At 32.9% G+C, this 14,533-nt stretch overlaps 1 protein-coding gene across 1 annotated transcript; it reads right to left on the reverse strand.

The window, feature by feature from the left end:
* Nucleotides 1-4,134: 4,134 nt before the first annotated feature.
* Nucleotides 4,135-6,751, reverse strand: LOC149555247 (endoglucanase 16-like). Its single transcript, XM_089829285.1, has 9 exons — nt 6,644-6,751; nt 6,319-6,462; nt 5,997-6,209; nt 5,530-5,730; nt 5,335-5,412; nt 5,101-5,253; nt 4,901-5,009; nt 4,599-4,762; nt 4,135-4,482 (listed from the first exon to the last, which is right to left on the reverse strand). Exons 1-9 carry the CDS (start codon nt 6,749-6,751, stop codon nt 4,135-4,137), a joined length of 1,518 nt encoding a protein of 505 aa, XP_089685411.1.
* Between the last annotated feature and the right edge of the window lie 7,782 nt (nt 6,752-14,533).

Raw genomic sequence — 14,533 nt, forward strand, 5'->3', positions numbered from 1 at the left:
ATTATTCCTTAGTGGAGAAAGTGCTTCACCCATAAAGTCTTTAGATTCTTCCTTGGTAGGAGCCTAAACCGCATCTTCTCCCCTACTATTAGCTGATATCTCTCCTTCCTCCAGTCAATTGTTGGGGTCTTCCCTAGTTTTCATAATAGAGGAGACAAGGTTCTTAATTTTTCTTGTAAATGGGTAACCACTTAGCTGATCAACCTTATTTTCCCCAACCCCACGAGGGGGTTGTGTGGGACTTTGAGGCAACCCCAAGGAGGACCCCAATTCCTCACTAGGTATACTTTCTTCAACAACTACCTCCTTTCCTTTTGTTTTCTATCTTTTGTTCATATGGGTTTTGCAGCCAGTGACCACATGACCATGTTTCTTGCATTTTTGGTAGTAGAATTCTACATTCTCATAGTTAGTCACTTTCTTCCAAGTCCCTCATTTGGATTTAAATTCTATACTACTAGGGAGGCATTATTTGTAGCCAAATTAGCATAAATTCTAACAAATTCCAGATGAGACTTATGGAGAGTGAAAATGTGCACTTTGATGAAATGACAAAAAGAGTCACTAATCCAACTAAATATATTTTCTTCCCAAAATTCCAAAGGTAGACCATGGAGCCTAACCCAAACTAGAGCCATTCTCTAGAGATAAACATTGGGGTTGAAACCTAGTTTTCATTTGACCAATGCAAGGTAGTGCTTACCATACTCCATGTTTCTGCCAAAACATGATTATGATCCTCTTTAATAGAAAATTAGAATAAGAGGAGAGCACCCACCATTGTGGCTACCTCCACTGATCCTTTATGTTTCTACTTCATTCAAACCCATCTCCTAACCATTCAATAGTAGGCTTGTAAGACAAAAACCTACCCACTAAGCTTAGAGAAAATCACCATGGAATATTTTCAACAAAAGAATCTAATAGGAGGATATTTGGACCTCCATCCCCTTGAGATACAATTGGGAAATCCCAAAGTGGGGCACCCAAGCCAGAATATCCCACTGGCTATACTTTCTTCAACAACTACCTCCTTCCCTTTTGTTTTCTCTCCTTCATTCATATGGGTTTTGCAGTCAGTAACTACATGATCATATTTCCCTCTTTTATGATTGTATAAGTCTACATTCTCATAGTTAAACACTTTCTTTCAAGGCTCCCATTTGGATTTTAAAGGATCACTACTTTCCCTACCTTCTCTAGCCTACTCTTAGAGCTAGTACTTTGTAGAAATGCCAAGTTTTTTGGTATCCCCATATCGATCCCAAAGTCAACTTTCTATCAATATCTGAGGCAACCCCAACATCAAGGGGAACCCATCAACCATCGAAGAAGGTTAATTTCAGGTTGTAGAGATCCATTCCTTTTTAGTGAATGTAAATGCTACTTATATTGTGATCCCTTTTATTCTCACATAATCAATATTCATTTTTTCTGTAGATTAGTTTCATACATATGTTGCAAAGACCAAAATGATTTTATCTTAGCATATTCAAATCCCATTTTCATGCCTAATGTTTTTAGTTTCTATTATTTTTGTATGTTTTATATTTTATCATTTGATTTTGGTTAATTTTTGAAATAGTTCTAATCAAGATGATACATATGATAAAGTACTAAATAAAGGATGGTTTGAGAATATTTTCATCAATGTAATTTTCTAGAATTGTGTTGTATAGGGTATCCATGCATAGAAACATAGATGGCTTTATAATGGGTATCATAATAATTATATGAGAGTGTTATCACTTGACATCTCATCTTCATCTTTTTGAAAACTCATGTGAGTTGTATCTAGCTTACTTAGTCCCTATGGGCCACATCTCTCTCATTAATTTTCACATTTTAACTTACAATACTAAATGTCTCATATTCAATTTTTTAAACTAATTTTATCATGAATCTTGGATTCAATTTATATTATTGCACATGTTAAGATATTCTCAATGCTCATAATACTTCTTAGTATATTTTTGAATCTTTTTTATCACATATTTATGTTTTTAATATATCTATTTATAATCTCTAGTATCTAGAAAAACCACTTTTCTAGTATTAATGTATCATTGATCTCCAAATGTCACTTTAAATTTTTTTCGAAAGGTGTGTTAGAGAAGGATCCACTCAATATAGTTAGTTGTCTACGATACAATTATCACCGTAGCTAAATAATTAATGGTATTATTCTTGACTATCAAGATATGCAAATATCATTTGAGGAATGTACAATCACCAATATTTTTAGGGAGGGAAGGAAACTTTTCAACTATTTTGAAAACCTTTGATTTTGTCATAAAAATATTTGTCGATGAGGAACTAATGATTGACTCCTAGTGGATATTGAAAATCTTATTTTAATAATTTTTAAATGTGTTGAAGGTATAGTTGTTTACTATGTTATCATGAATCATTATCTTAATTTTGTTGGAAACCAAATTTTGAACTATTTGGATAACATCATGAGACATAAAGGAAGGATTCCAGTTTTTCTTTTGCAAGATTTACTTGTCCACCTTTAGTTTAGGCCTTTTCATTGTCCAGGACACATGTCTTCTAGGTAGTTTTCCCTTTAGCCCTCCTTTATTATTATTGTAACTAGGTTAATTTTTTAGTTATTTTTATTAATGCAACTATTTAATAGGCAAGAATAGGAATATGATAGAGCTGAAACTATGTGAGAGGTGGAAAATGATTTTTTACTAGGGAGAGATATGAGTTGCATGATTTATTGCTTATTTTGAAGATTTCATGGATATAATCCTCTAGACTTGAAATCTTTTGTGGACACTAGAAAGAGGGCATTTTAACTGCTTATTAAATTAAAATTTTAATCATTAAGTAATTAATGTCTTATTATGGGCATTCTTATAAAGAGGAGAAAGTATGGTAGAGACGAAAAGGCCTCATATGAATCTTCAAGGAATAAAAATAGGAAAACATTAAGAAAATAAAATTGGGGGTCACAATCATTGTACAAAAAGACTTTTCTACGAAAAAAAGGCCAAGGTGATCTTGTGAGGCACATTATATAAAAGTGACATAGTCATGTGGTTTCCGTATCTTATTATTTGATTTCATCAAATAATTTTCTATAAAAAAGACATGATCACCATCATACAAGTCAATGAAGATGTTACTCATATTGTGAACCCTTTTATTCTCATGTAACCCATATTCCTTCTTGTGTAGAGTAGTTTCATATGCATGTTACAAAGACCTAAAAAAAATTGTCTCAACATACTCGAATCTCCTTTTTGCACATAATATTTTTAGATTATACTTTTTTTGCATGCTTTATTTTTCTTATTTGATTTTGTATTTTTTTTTTAAAAGTGCTAATCAAGGTCATATGTATGATAAAGTACCAAACCAAGGATGGTTTTTGAGTATTTTTCATAAATATAATTTAATAATTTTTTTTATCTTAGAGGGCGTCCATGCATAAAAACTATAGATGATTTTATATTGGATATCATAATAATTATACACGTAGTATTGTCACTTGGCTTATCATCTTCATCTTTTTGAAAACTCTCATGAGTTGTATCTAGATTATTTAGTCCTTATTGACTACATCTCTCTTGTTACTTTTCACATCTTAACTTACATTACTAAATATTTTGTATTCAAAACTATTAGCTAATAATCATCAATCTTGAACTCAATTTATATTATGTCACATGTTAAAAGATTCTCACTACTTTATATAACTATTTAAAAAAGCTTATATATAATAATACTTCTCAACATAATTATTTTTTTATATTGTCACTTTTTTATACAAGTTATAAATCATATTCAATTCTAATTCTAAAATTTAATACTAAAAAATAAACTAATAATTTATTTCATTTAAATAAATAAAATAAAGTTACTATTATACTTTATTTCTCCAAAAGTTTTTATTTGTAAATTAAATCGATCTATATAATTTTTAATTTTAAAGCCTTGCTCACCATTAAAGCTCCCTTTCTCTTTCCTGGGGACCTTTACTAATATAACTCTCCCATCATTGTAAATACTCTATGTGCGACATAATCTATCATTTTTTTATGATTAATGGAAATATTTTTGGTGATATTTTTGACGTCAAAGAAAGGAACATCCCTGTAATAATGATGGACTTGTCGCAAGTCAACATTGCATGTTAGTTTTGCATGACATTGAGTACAATTTTGCAAGGACACCAATGAGAGGTGAATTTATGTATGTAGTAGGTTCAAGCATGCTAGCTTTGGTCCTGAGATCTCCAAAGTTGTCATATCTATCTGGTCCTCCAACTATTGCTCCAGTTAGTGTGTTTGGATTGGAAGAATCTTTGTGAAACCAGTTCATGAAGCCTTCAATACATTCGATCTTCCCTGGTTGTTGATGAATGGAAACTATAGATGCTCCTCTGTGATGCGGTTGCCTTGGATATTTGGAACCATATCCTACCATATACGACATGCCTAGAGGATTCTTTCCTAGTAAATAGTCAATCTGCAAAAGATATGATTAGGGTTCATTATGTTGTATGCCCCACAATACAATTATGATTAGATTTCACTATATTGTATGCGCTACAATACAATTACAAATATATGCAATATTCTTACTTGTAGCTTAGCAAAATCCATAACGTCGCTAGCTTTGAAGACAGTATTGCCGCATGACAATGTTTGCCTCTTAGCCGAAAGTAATTCACTGTAACTTGCCAGCAAAAAAGAAGCACTAGTAACATATTGAGTGTTGGCACCATCTCTAATATACAACAAACCTCCTGCAACAAAAGAATTACAAAATATAGATAATTGTGATTAGAAAAAGGAGAATTATAGATATGAGTGAGACTTTTTTATTGTTGTCAATAGAAAAGAAAGAATTTGTACTGGTGAATACATAGAGAAGCAACCCTAACCTGGAGTGCTTTTAACAGATTGAGTGGGACTGCCAGGAAGAAGTGAACACACAAAGTTTTCTGCGTGACTTCTATAAGCTGAGAATTGAACTTCCCCTTGAAAATGTAACTGGTTGGTGAAGTGCAAAAGTTAGCTTTATGATAGAGTACATTTATATTTTATTTTATTTGAAAAACAATACCAATCGATCTATTCTTACCTCTGTTAGGAGCACATGAATTCCAGCATATTTGAGCTCCCAGCTGAATTCATTAACATATGCTCTAAGATCATCGTGCTGCTTGATGTAGTTTGAATAATATGGAGATTTGGTAGCTCTGTATAACCAAGATGCAGCCCAGAGAAGCTCGTCCTGAAACCAGGCTCTACAAGTTAAAACTACAACTACTTGTTATAAATAGATATCTTAAAAAAGAAAACCAATTCTACTTACATAGTAGCCGGAATAAGAACAATAAAAAGGGCACTCTCCTTTGTAGGTGCCCTTATATCGATCGGCGAAACTGAAGAGCTGAAGAGAACATAAAAAGCCGGTTAGAAAGAAGATCGGTGGATTATGTTTTCCCAAAATGGATTGATGAAACTCGTTGATTTAGAGTTTTAATTTCACTTGAGCACCCAAACATACCGATTGAGAACGTTGGAGAAGAAGGTATGAGTAAGGAGGGTCTACGACTCTGAAAACAATGGAGGAGGCGGCCAAGGCTGCTGTTGTTTCTGCTGCAATTTCTGAACCAGGCGTGTCTTTGTCTATCTTGTAAAGAGTACGAGGAGTGTCCATATCTTCTGGACGCTCCCAACAATTATGGTCTGCCTCGGGATAACCCACCTGTTTTATGAATCAACATCAACGTCAAATTTTAATTAGTTTTCCATATTTTTGTATGAATGCATACCACCCACTGTTGGTGGATAGGGATCTCATCAAAGATAGAGTCTCTACCCCAACAAGTTTTTCACAATTTTATATAAATACATCAACATCAGCATAATTAATTATGCATCAACATCAACATAATTAATTATGCATCAAAATCAACATCAGACTCGTTGGGTTTTCACAATTTGCTATGATATTAGGTTGGATTGTTGTACCTGAACCCATAACTGATTTGGAATTGCACTAGCCTTGAGAAAGTAGTCAGTGCCCCATCTGATAGCGTCCCTTGCATTCTGAATCTCTCCCGCAGCTTTCAAGTCTTCTTCATAATCAATTGTTCCCCAAGCGAGTGTGGTGATGGTGAATGCCATGGGAAGCCCATATTTCACATTATCGCCTGCATCGTAGTAACCCCCAACTAAATCAACCTGCAGTTGAGTTGCATGTACAACATTATGTATGGAGTCAATGAAGTTTAGTTATACTATGATTGGACACTTCTATTTCTATTTTGAATATACTTGTGCTTCTACTTACGTTTTGCAAGTGCCCATCTGTGAGGCCAGAATCTCCTCTCCACTTTACTCGCTGAGTTTGTGGGAGTTTACCAGATCGTTGGGCCTCTAGAAAGAGGATAGACTTTGATAGAGCATCTTTGTAGTTGAATTCTCCGTAAACAAACTGCCACTCACAACAATACAGCAACAAGACCAATGTCAAAAGTGCTTTGATTGCAATGGCCATATCTTCTCTTGTTGGTTTCGCTGCTTGCTTTGATATCCAACGAATGCGACTGAACCTCTATTGTCCTAACTCAAACTCGGCATTCGTTAGAAATCAATGCGAATCTCAAACTCGATACAGGATAGCGTAATGTATGTGCACTGCAAGATTTATAGAATGCCGTACTGGTGTTATTCACAGGAATTATACGTTTTACGGCTGCTTGTTGATCACACGAATTGGACATATTACCGTTTCATCACAGGTTCATGAGTACACCTTAGAAACGGCCGTAATTCTTTGATATATTGTTTTTTTTTTGGCTGTTTTTGTGATGCATTAATTATCGTCAGTCTTGCATGATAAGGTAATTGGCTTCCATGTGATGCTTGATTACCATATACTACTTGCAGTCTTGCATTATAGGTGTTGTTCTTAACACGCGCCACGGTCAATTTTATGAAAGAGTTGGGTGGAACACAAGGTTTTTCATGCTAGCAACGACTTCACGAGGTATCTCTCGAGCTTTATCTGCCTCATCAAGCCTCTACGAGAATTGAAAATATTAAAACTACTTCAATTTTCTATACCTAGAGTGCAACACAAAACAGCCTAGGCAAGTGGAGGATAGAACGGCACATGCATAGAAACTTATAGAGTGTTGAAAGGGTCAGTGTAGATATTAATGGAAATAACAATTGATATTAGTTCGACTCAAGAAGTCTTTCCTTTTCTTCAAAACTTTCTAAATGAAATGATCATATATAATCAGACTTTATTAAAAACTCATTATTAAATTTTCTTAGTATATTTTGGTAACTCTAGTCTGATTCATAGATGTATATATAACCCTAAAAAAATGAATAACATAATATAGGAGTTTTTAAATTTGTCTATTAAGTTTGGTTTGATCTTCTAATATCTCATATCTCAAGATATTTTGGAAGACAATGTTATCTTTTGTATGATTCCTCTTTTTTTAAACTTTCGATATCAACTATGCTACATCCAATATGTAAAATTTATTGCTACACATCATATTCTGAGAAGATAAAATATTGACATTTATTTCAACATTTCCAATCGCTCATCTTATAACCCTTTATATTTCTTATCAAAGAGATCCCTTTACAACTTTTTTATTTTATAATCCTTCGCCATTTAATAGTCACCTAAATGTAATCGAATCCAATCTAATTCACCTATTATAAATCCAACCAATTCAAATATCTCCAAAAGAATAATCCACATGCTTGCAACTCTAATCCATGCAATCTTACGAAATAAGATAGCATATCACCTAAAAGAAGTTAATTGTATACCACTCATCAGATTTACTCAAGATTTTAACATCAACATATATTATTTCTAATTATCACTTTATACATATCATCAAGAACGCTACTATCATCATTAATCAATTAAATAACCTTTTTTCTTCATTATATTCTAATTTTTCAATTGATTATCTACATGAGTGTACTAATATTATTTCTCTCAGCACCTATAATGGTTATTCTAGCATATACTCCATAATTACAATATTCTATCAAATAATTCACATGGTTGTTGATGTTTTTGTATTATGTATCACTATCAAGCAATGCAATTTTAATTCTAACATTTAACAAATGTCTATGCTTCAAGTATTCTTTTATGGGCATTGATGCTTTATTCCAAAGGTTCCCATTTTGGTGCATAGAGACCATAGTTCTTTTTAGTGTATCTATTTTTTATTAAGGCTAAAACATGTTTTATATAGGGGACTTGAAACTTCTATTATTATACAAAATGAAATAAAAGTGAAGACCCAAAATAAAATAGTATTTTGACCAACAAACACACCAAAAGCCACAACCAGCAAAAACCTGACAAAAGGCAGCACCAACACTAGAAAAACTAAAAATTGAACTACCTACCTAAAGAAAAAAATTAAAAAGAGACACAGTAAAGTGGAAAGAACTAGGCTAATTCTTCCACCTTATCATTGTGCTCCTGTTGAATATTTTGTATCTCCTCTATGACATCGTTGATGTCTTTTATATCAGTCTAACTCTCTTTCTTCTACTTCTTCTTTGTGTTAAATGGGTACATTTGCTAGGATCAGCCTTTAAATCTTTTGTCTCAACATCCTCTAAGTCGAGCATAATATTCACCTCCTTACCTCGATCTATGTGACTTGACACCTTGTTCATTTACTCAACCACAGTATCCAAAAAATCCTGGCATCTGTTTGGTGCATCTTTGGTAACTTATTCCATTGTTTTGATATTCTTCCTCATCTCTTCTATTATCTTCAGATTCCCCTTCTACTCCACTACCTTCTCTTTTTTCCCTTGCTCATACTTTTTTTTCGATATCTCATCCATTTTCCCTTCTAATACTTTGTATTTTAAATTTAGGATTTTGATGGAGGGAAAGGTCCATTTGTCTAACCTTAGTGAGTACAAAGAAACCACTTTAGAAAACTACAAAACACCATGAGGAGGATCAATGAACAAGTCTTTGATGTCATTCTCTACCAACTTGACATCAAAATCATCCTCATCTACCACTTGAAATAGATGAATTATCTCTTTCCTCTTCTCTTTTTCCTCATAATAGTGTTTATCCCCTTTCTCAAACTATTTCGTACTAGGAGACAAGACTTCGGTCTCTTTCCCTTTAAGATCTCTTGGGGAGATATACACATCATGATCTATCAATTCTTCATAATAAACAAGCCTAATGGCTTATCTATGTTCTTCATCATCTAGTTTATTCTTAATAGACAACTTTTCTTTAATATTAGTAGCCACGGGAGTGCTCAACTCATCCTAAGTTACTTGAATATCTTCATCTTTTACCATTGAAGACGTTATCTCATTTTGAGCCAAACACGGAGAGGGAGCTAAACCCAGGACATTTCCACCTCCAAATAGTCATTCTACATACTCAAAATTCTCTAACCTTTTGAGTGATCTATTTCCATCTCTACTTTCCCCTACGCTTTGATCTCACCTTTCTCTACTTCATACTCAATTTCTTCTTCATTTTTAGAGATAAGTTCATCTTAATTAACCTTTTCCTTCATCCTTTTATTAGTACTAGGGGCATACAACCGTAATTCCCCTAAAATTATTTTACCTTACCCCAGTTTTCCCCTAAACCTAACTTTTTACTACTATGTTCTGCCATTTTCTTCAAAATTGGACCAAGGAGGGATTTTTTAACATAAATATATATCATCCTTATTAAACCCTCATGCATAATGGGTTCATTGGAATTAGACCTAAAAGAAGTATTATACTATGTGAAAAAGAACACAATAGATAAAAAGGAAAGAATACCATTTTTTATACCTAAAGTGGTTAAAAAGAAAAAAGTGGTAAGTATGGGTCATATAATATCTCCCATCAAACTATATATATTCCATAACTGCAATAAGAACACACCTCCAAAGAAACTTCATAGATGCAATAAAATGAATACCACTCTCCCTTTTAATCAACTAACCATCCATTTCTTTGGGGAATTTTTGAATAGCCATTTCAAAATACTTAAGATTGTGCAAGAAAAGCTTACCTTTATCATTGAACCCTATAATTTATGCCATAATCGCCACATTCAGTTATAGTTTTCTCCCTCCCGAATCGACCTCACTATTGTTTTAACTTTCGAAAGAACAAATCGATGACTTTCAATTTCACCATTTTCATCTTCTCCATATAGGAGACTACCTTCTAAAAATATCTCCCACACTTCCTTCTCCTTTCTCCATTTCTCATAGTTGTTAGGTTGCCTTTTCATAATTTTTCCACCCATTTTAAAAAGTTTAAGAGCCGAGTTTTCAGAAAATTTAATAATTGGAAAAACTTAACAAAGAAGAAATAAAACTAAAAGAGCCCATGAAGACTGTGATACAATTATTATCACATGCAAATCCAACTCAAACAATTCCTGAAATTATTACATTTTGTTTCCCAATGTACTTTTGTTCCAAATAGAATTAAATGAAAGAACTCCATTTTTTCTTTATGTCTTATCATGATTAATAAGCACCTTTTTTTTCATAATTAACCTCATCCTTGTGGCTCCATGACAAGATGAATCTCTTCTAAACTGCCGCATTGGCAAGTGAGTCAGCTATTGTATTCGCCTCTCTAAATAAATAAAAAATGTAAATTTTATGAAACTTAATCAAAATACTTTTAACTTCCCTAATGATATTGTCAATAGACCATGAAGGAACCAATACTTTAGAAACACACTTTGGAATATTTAATGAGTTCCCTTCAATCCATATTCCCTTAGCTTTGATATTACTTGCCATTTTCAACCCATGAAAAAGGCCCATAGCTTCTGCTAATTGGTTAGATTGGGTACCAAGTGGAATCACCACAACTTTGAGCATACTTCCCTAATCATCCCTAACAATAGCATCACAACTAGCCAGACTTGGATTTCTCTTAGCAACTCCATCAACGTTCATCTTTATCTAGTCTATTAGATGACAACCCCATCTTGCATTTTCCCTTTTATTTCAAACCATTTCTTTATGATGCTTAAGTCTACTTGATTTTCTACTAGAATCAAAATCCACTTTCTCCTTATACATAGTATTGTAATTTTTAATAATATTATGCTTAATATGAAGATAAATAACATGGCAGGGTTGAGCTTTATCCCTAAACACTCTATTGTTCCTTTCCTTCCAAATATTTCCTAAAACATGAGGGAAAAATAGCATCCAAAAACTATTTTCAATTTTACCTTTAAAATCTTCTCAAATTTGTCAGAGTTCCTTGATGTTATCAGGAATTATCCAACTTAGGTTCTAGATTTTAAAAATCTCCATCTAGGTATTCTAGGAAAACAAGAAATAGATAAAAATATAATTCATTTATTCTATCTAGGATTTACAAAATAAATACTTATCAGGAAAATACATATTGTAATACCCCAAAATTGGCTCATTGCCATGATACCAATTCTAGTCTATTTCTGATCAATCCTAAAGTCCTATTTCACTAGGCAAATTCTTATTTCGCTACTCGCTACTTGACTTAATTGTCAGATGTAAAAAACCCTAATCTGCATTCATCATGCTTATTATTTAATTCCTATGGTATTTACTCATATTAGTCGCATTAAACCTATTGATTAATATTTAATTTAATTATTAAGTACTAATACTTTAATTAAATTAAATTATATCCTAAGGCTAATGTACTATGGAATTAAATTTATTTAATTTAATAAATATGCCTACTTTAATTAATTAAACAAAATTATTTAATTAAATGGAGAACTTACTTCTAATTAATTAAAAGAAAGTTATTTAATTAAATGGGAAGTTATTCCTAATTAATTAAATGAAGTTATTTAATTAAATAAGAAAAGTGTCTCTAATTAATTAAATCGAATTATGAAATTAAATGGAAAAGGTAATTATGAGAGCATATCTCATTTTATTAAATTAAATATCTCTCCAAAATCTCTCTTCAGTTCAAAAAGGAAATTCTCAGTTCATTGCTGATCAAATTAGAAGTGACCCAAATCACTTGCTTTTACACTAAAGTCTATCTAAGTTGACTGACTCTTACACTCAAATCTATTCCAGTTAACTCCCTTTGATTTAGGAATCTTCCTTTATGACTGAACTTCATTTTCAATCCCAACCATTGATTGAAATCAATCTCAACCGTTGACGGATTTTAGGAAAGTCTATTTAAGGGACCCTCATTTCTTCATTATAGGGGTTGGAATTTGAATAGTATTGAATTTATGTTGAATTGAGTACTCAACTTTCTAGCTTTCATATTTTTATTGCATTTAAATTCTTGTTTAAAATAACAATGAATAGATTTAGTTTAATGCTTTCTATTTCCTAGATTAATTGCTTGCATATCATATAGATTAGTTACATTTTCTTTTAAATCCTTCATTCTTAGAGAGTCTGGTTGCTCAACACCTCAAATCTGAGGATATCTAACAAGCAATTCCCTTTAGATAGAAGGCAATAGGTCATTTTGCTGGCTGATTTTTGGATGAACAATCCAATGTTCATTCTGGGATAAATCCACAAATAAGGACCATGTTGAAGTGTGTGTGTTAACATAGCCCGCATTTTCATGCATACATTTCATGGCAATGAACCAATTTTGGGGTATTACATTTTGCCCCTCTTTGAATGTATGTGTGAGTAGCATGTTTAGTTCAAATAAAATCAAAAAGTATGATGCGCAGATCAAGAAATGAGATTGGTTTCGAAATTGATTCTTCAGAGACCAATTGATAAGCTTTTAAGGACCATCTCTAGAACAGAGCTTAATCCCAAGGAATCCAAGTAGAATGCCTAGATACCTGAAATTCATAAGCATTTGAAAGGTTTCTTTAGAATGAAGTTTGACCTTTAAGGATCTAGATAGAACACCTAGATACCTAAGATTGAAAGCATTTAGAAGACTATCTCGAGAATGGAGCATAACCTTCAAGGATCTAGATAGAACACCTAGATACCCAAGAGTGATAAGCATTTAGAAGATTATCTCCAGAACAGAGCTTAACCTTCAAGGATCTAGATAGAACACCTAGATACCTGAGATTGAAAGTATTTAGAAGATTATCTCCAGAGCGGAGCTTAACCTTCAAGGAACCAGATAGAACACTTAGATACTTGAGATTGAAAGCATTTAGAAGATTATCTCTAGAATGGAGCTTAACCTTTGATTTGATTTCTAGGATCTAGGACTATTACAGATAATGTTAACCAATTACATAAAGTTAATTTTAAAGCTTTAATAAAGAAAATTAATGTAATTGCAATTAAGAAAAACACAGAATGAAATGATAGAAAGAGAGATAGGGAGACAACACATTTGATTTCAGAGTTTGTCTGGTTAGGACTACGTCTCTTGGTCTAGCTCCAATAGGGGGACCGATCTGATTAACTCCAATAAATCAATACAAGTGATATGTGACAATTTTCTTCAAGCACACGCAACAAGTTTCCTCTATGTGCAGGAAAAATCACTAAGTCTCCAAATACACAAAACCTCTCTCACCATTTGCATCATTTCTCCCTTAATTTTCAAGCCTTCAAAAGGCCCCCTAACCCTTCTTTTTATACCAAACAATGTCTAATAATAGGGAAAAGTATATTTAACCCCTTAAAACAGTCCTTCCTCAGAATGGGATTCATTTCCATTTTATAAATTTATCATTATTTACTAATTGCCTTTAATTAGACAAGAGGGAATCGGGCTTTAATACACTTTAAATAAAATTTGTGCTAATAATATCACAAAGCACTCATGTGGTGCAATGGTAATGAGCATTTTGAGGACGTGCATGATAGAGGGAGGTCGGTGGTTCCAACCACCACACTGGGCTTTAGCTTTTAGACCAATTTAGCGACGTTTAAAACAATAAAACAAACATCGGTGGCATATGTTTCAAATAGTCGTCGGTGATGTAACGGCCACTGGTCAGATTTTAGGGGCTGGTGGTCATGGGTTCAAAACCCAGTGCCACTACCAAATATTTATTATTATTATTATTATTATTTTGTTTATTATTATTATTATTTTTCACCTCAAACTTCAATCGAACATATCTTTTGCATACGAACTCCATTTTTGACGAAATGAACGTCGTTGGAAAGCTCTTGATGAGATCTTCAATTTGAAAGCCATTGTTGACCACTTTTGAGATGATTTTATTTTCACCTTTTGACGACCTCTGTACTTGGTTTGACCAAACTTTGACTAGCTATAACTTTTGTGTACAATCTCCTTTTTCATCCGTTCGAATTGTGTTGGATCTAGAATTCTGAGAACTTTAAACTGACATTGATTATTGGAGTTTTGGAGATACTTCAATTTTTGATAAAAATATCCCCTGGATCAAGCCTCCCCACTGAGAAGCTTTCGGACCATCGAAAGTTTGGATTACTTGGAAAGTAGGTGAGGGTATTTCTCCCTCACTTTACCAATCTCCATCCATCTTGCCTTGTTTGGATGCATCCCTTTCAATCCCACTTGGAGGT

The sequence above is a fragment of the Cupressus sempervirens genome, chromosome 5, assembly GCF_028749045.1.
Source record: "Cupressus sempervirens isolate cs-2001-9-10 chromosome 5, ASM2874904v1, whole genome shotgun sequence".
Lineage (NCBI taxonomy): Eukaryota > Viridiplantae > Streptophyta > Pinopsida > Cupressales > Cupressaceae > Cupressus > Cupressus sempervirens.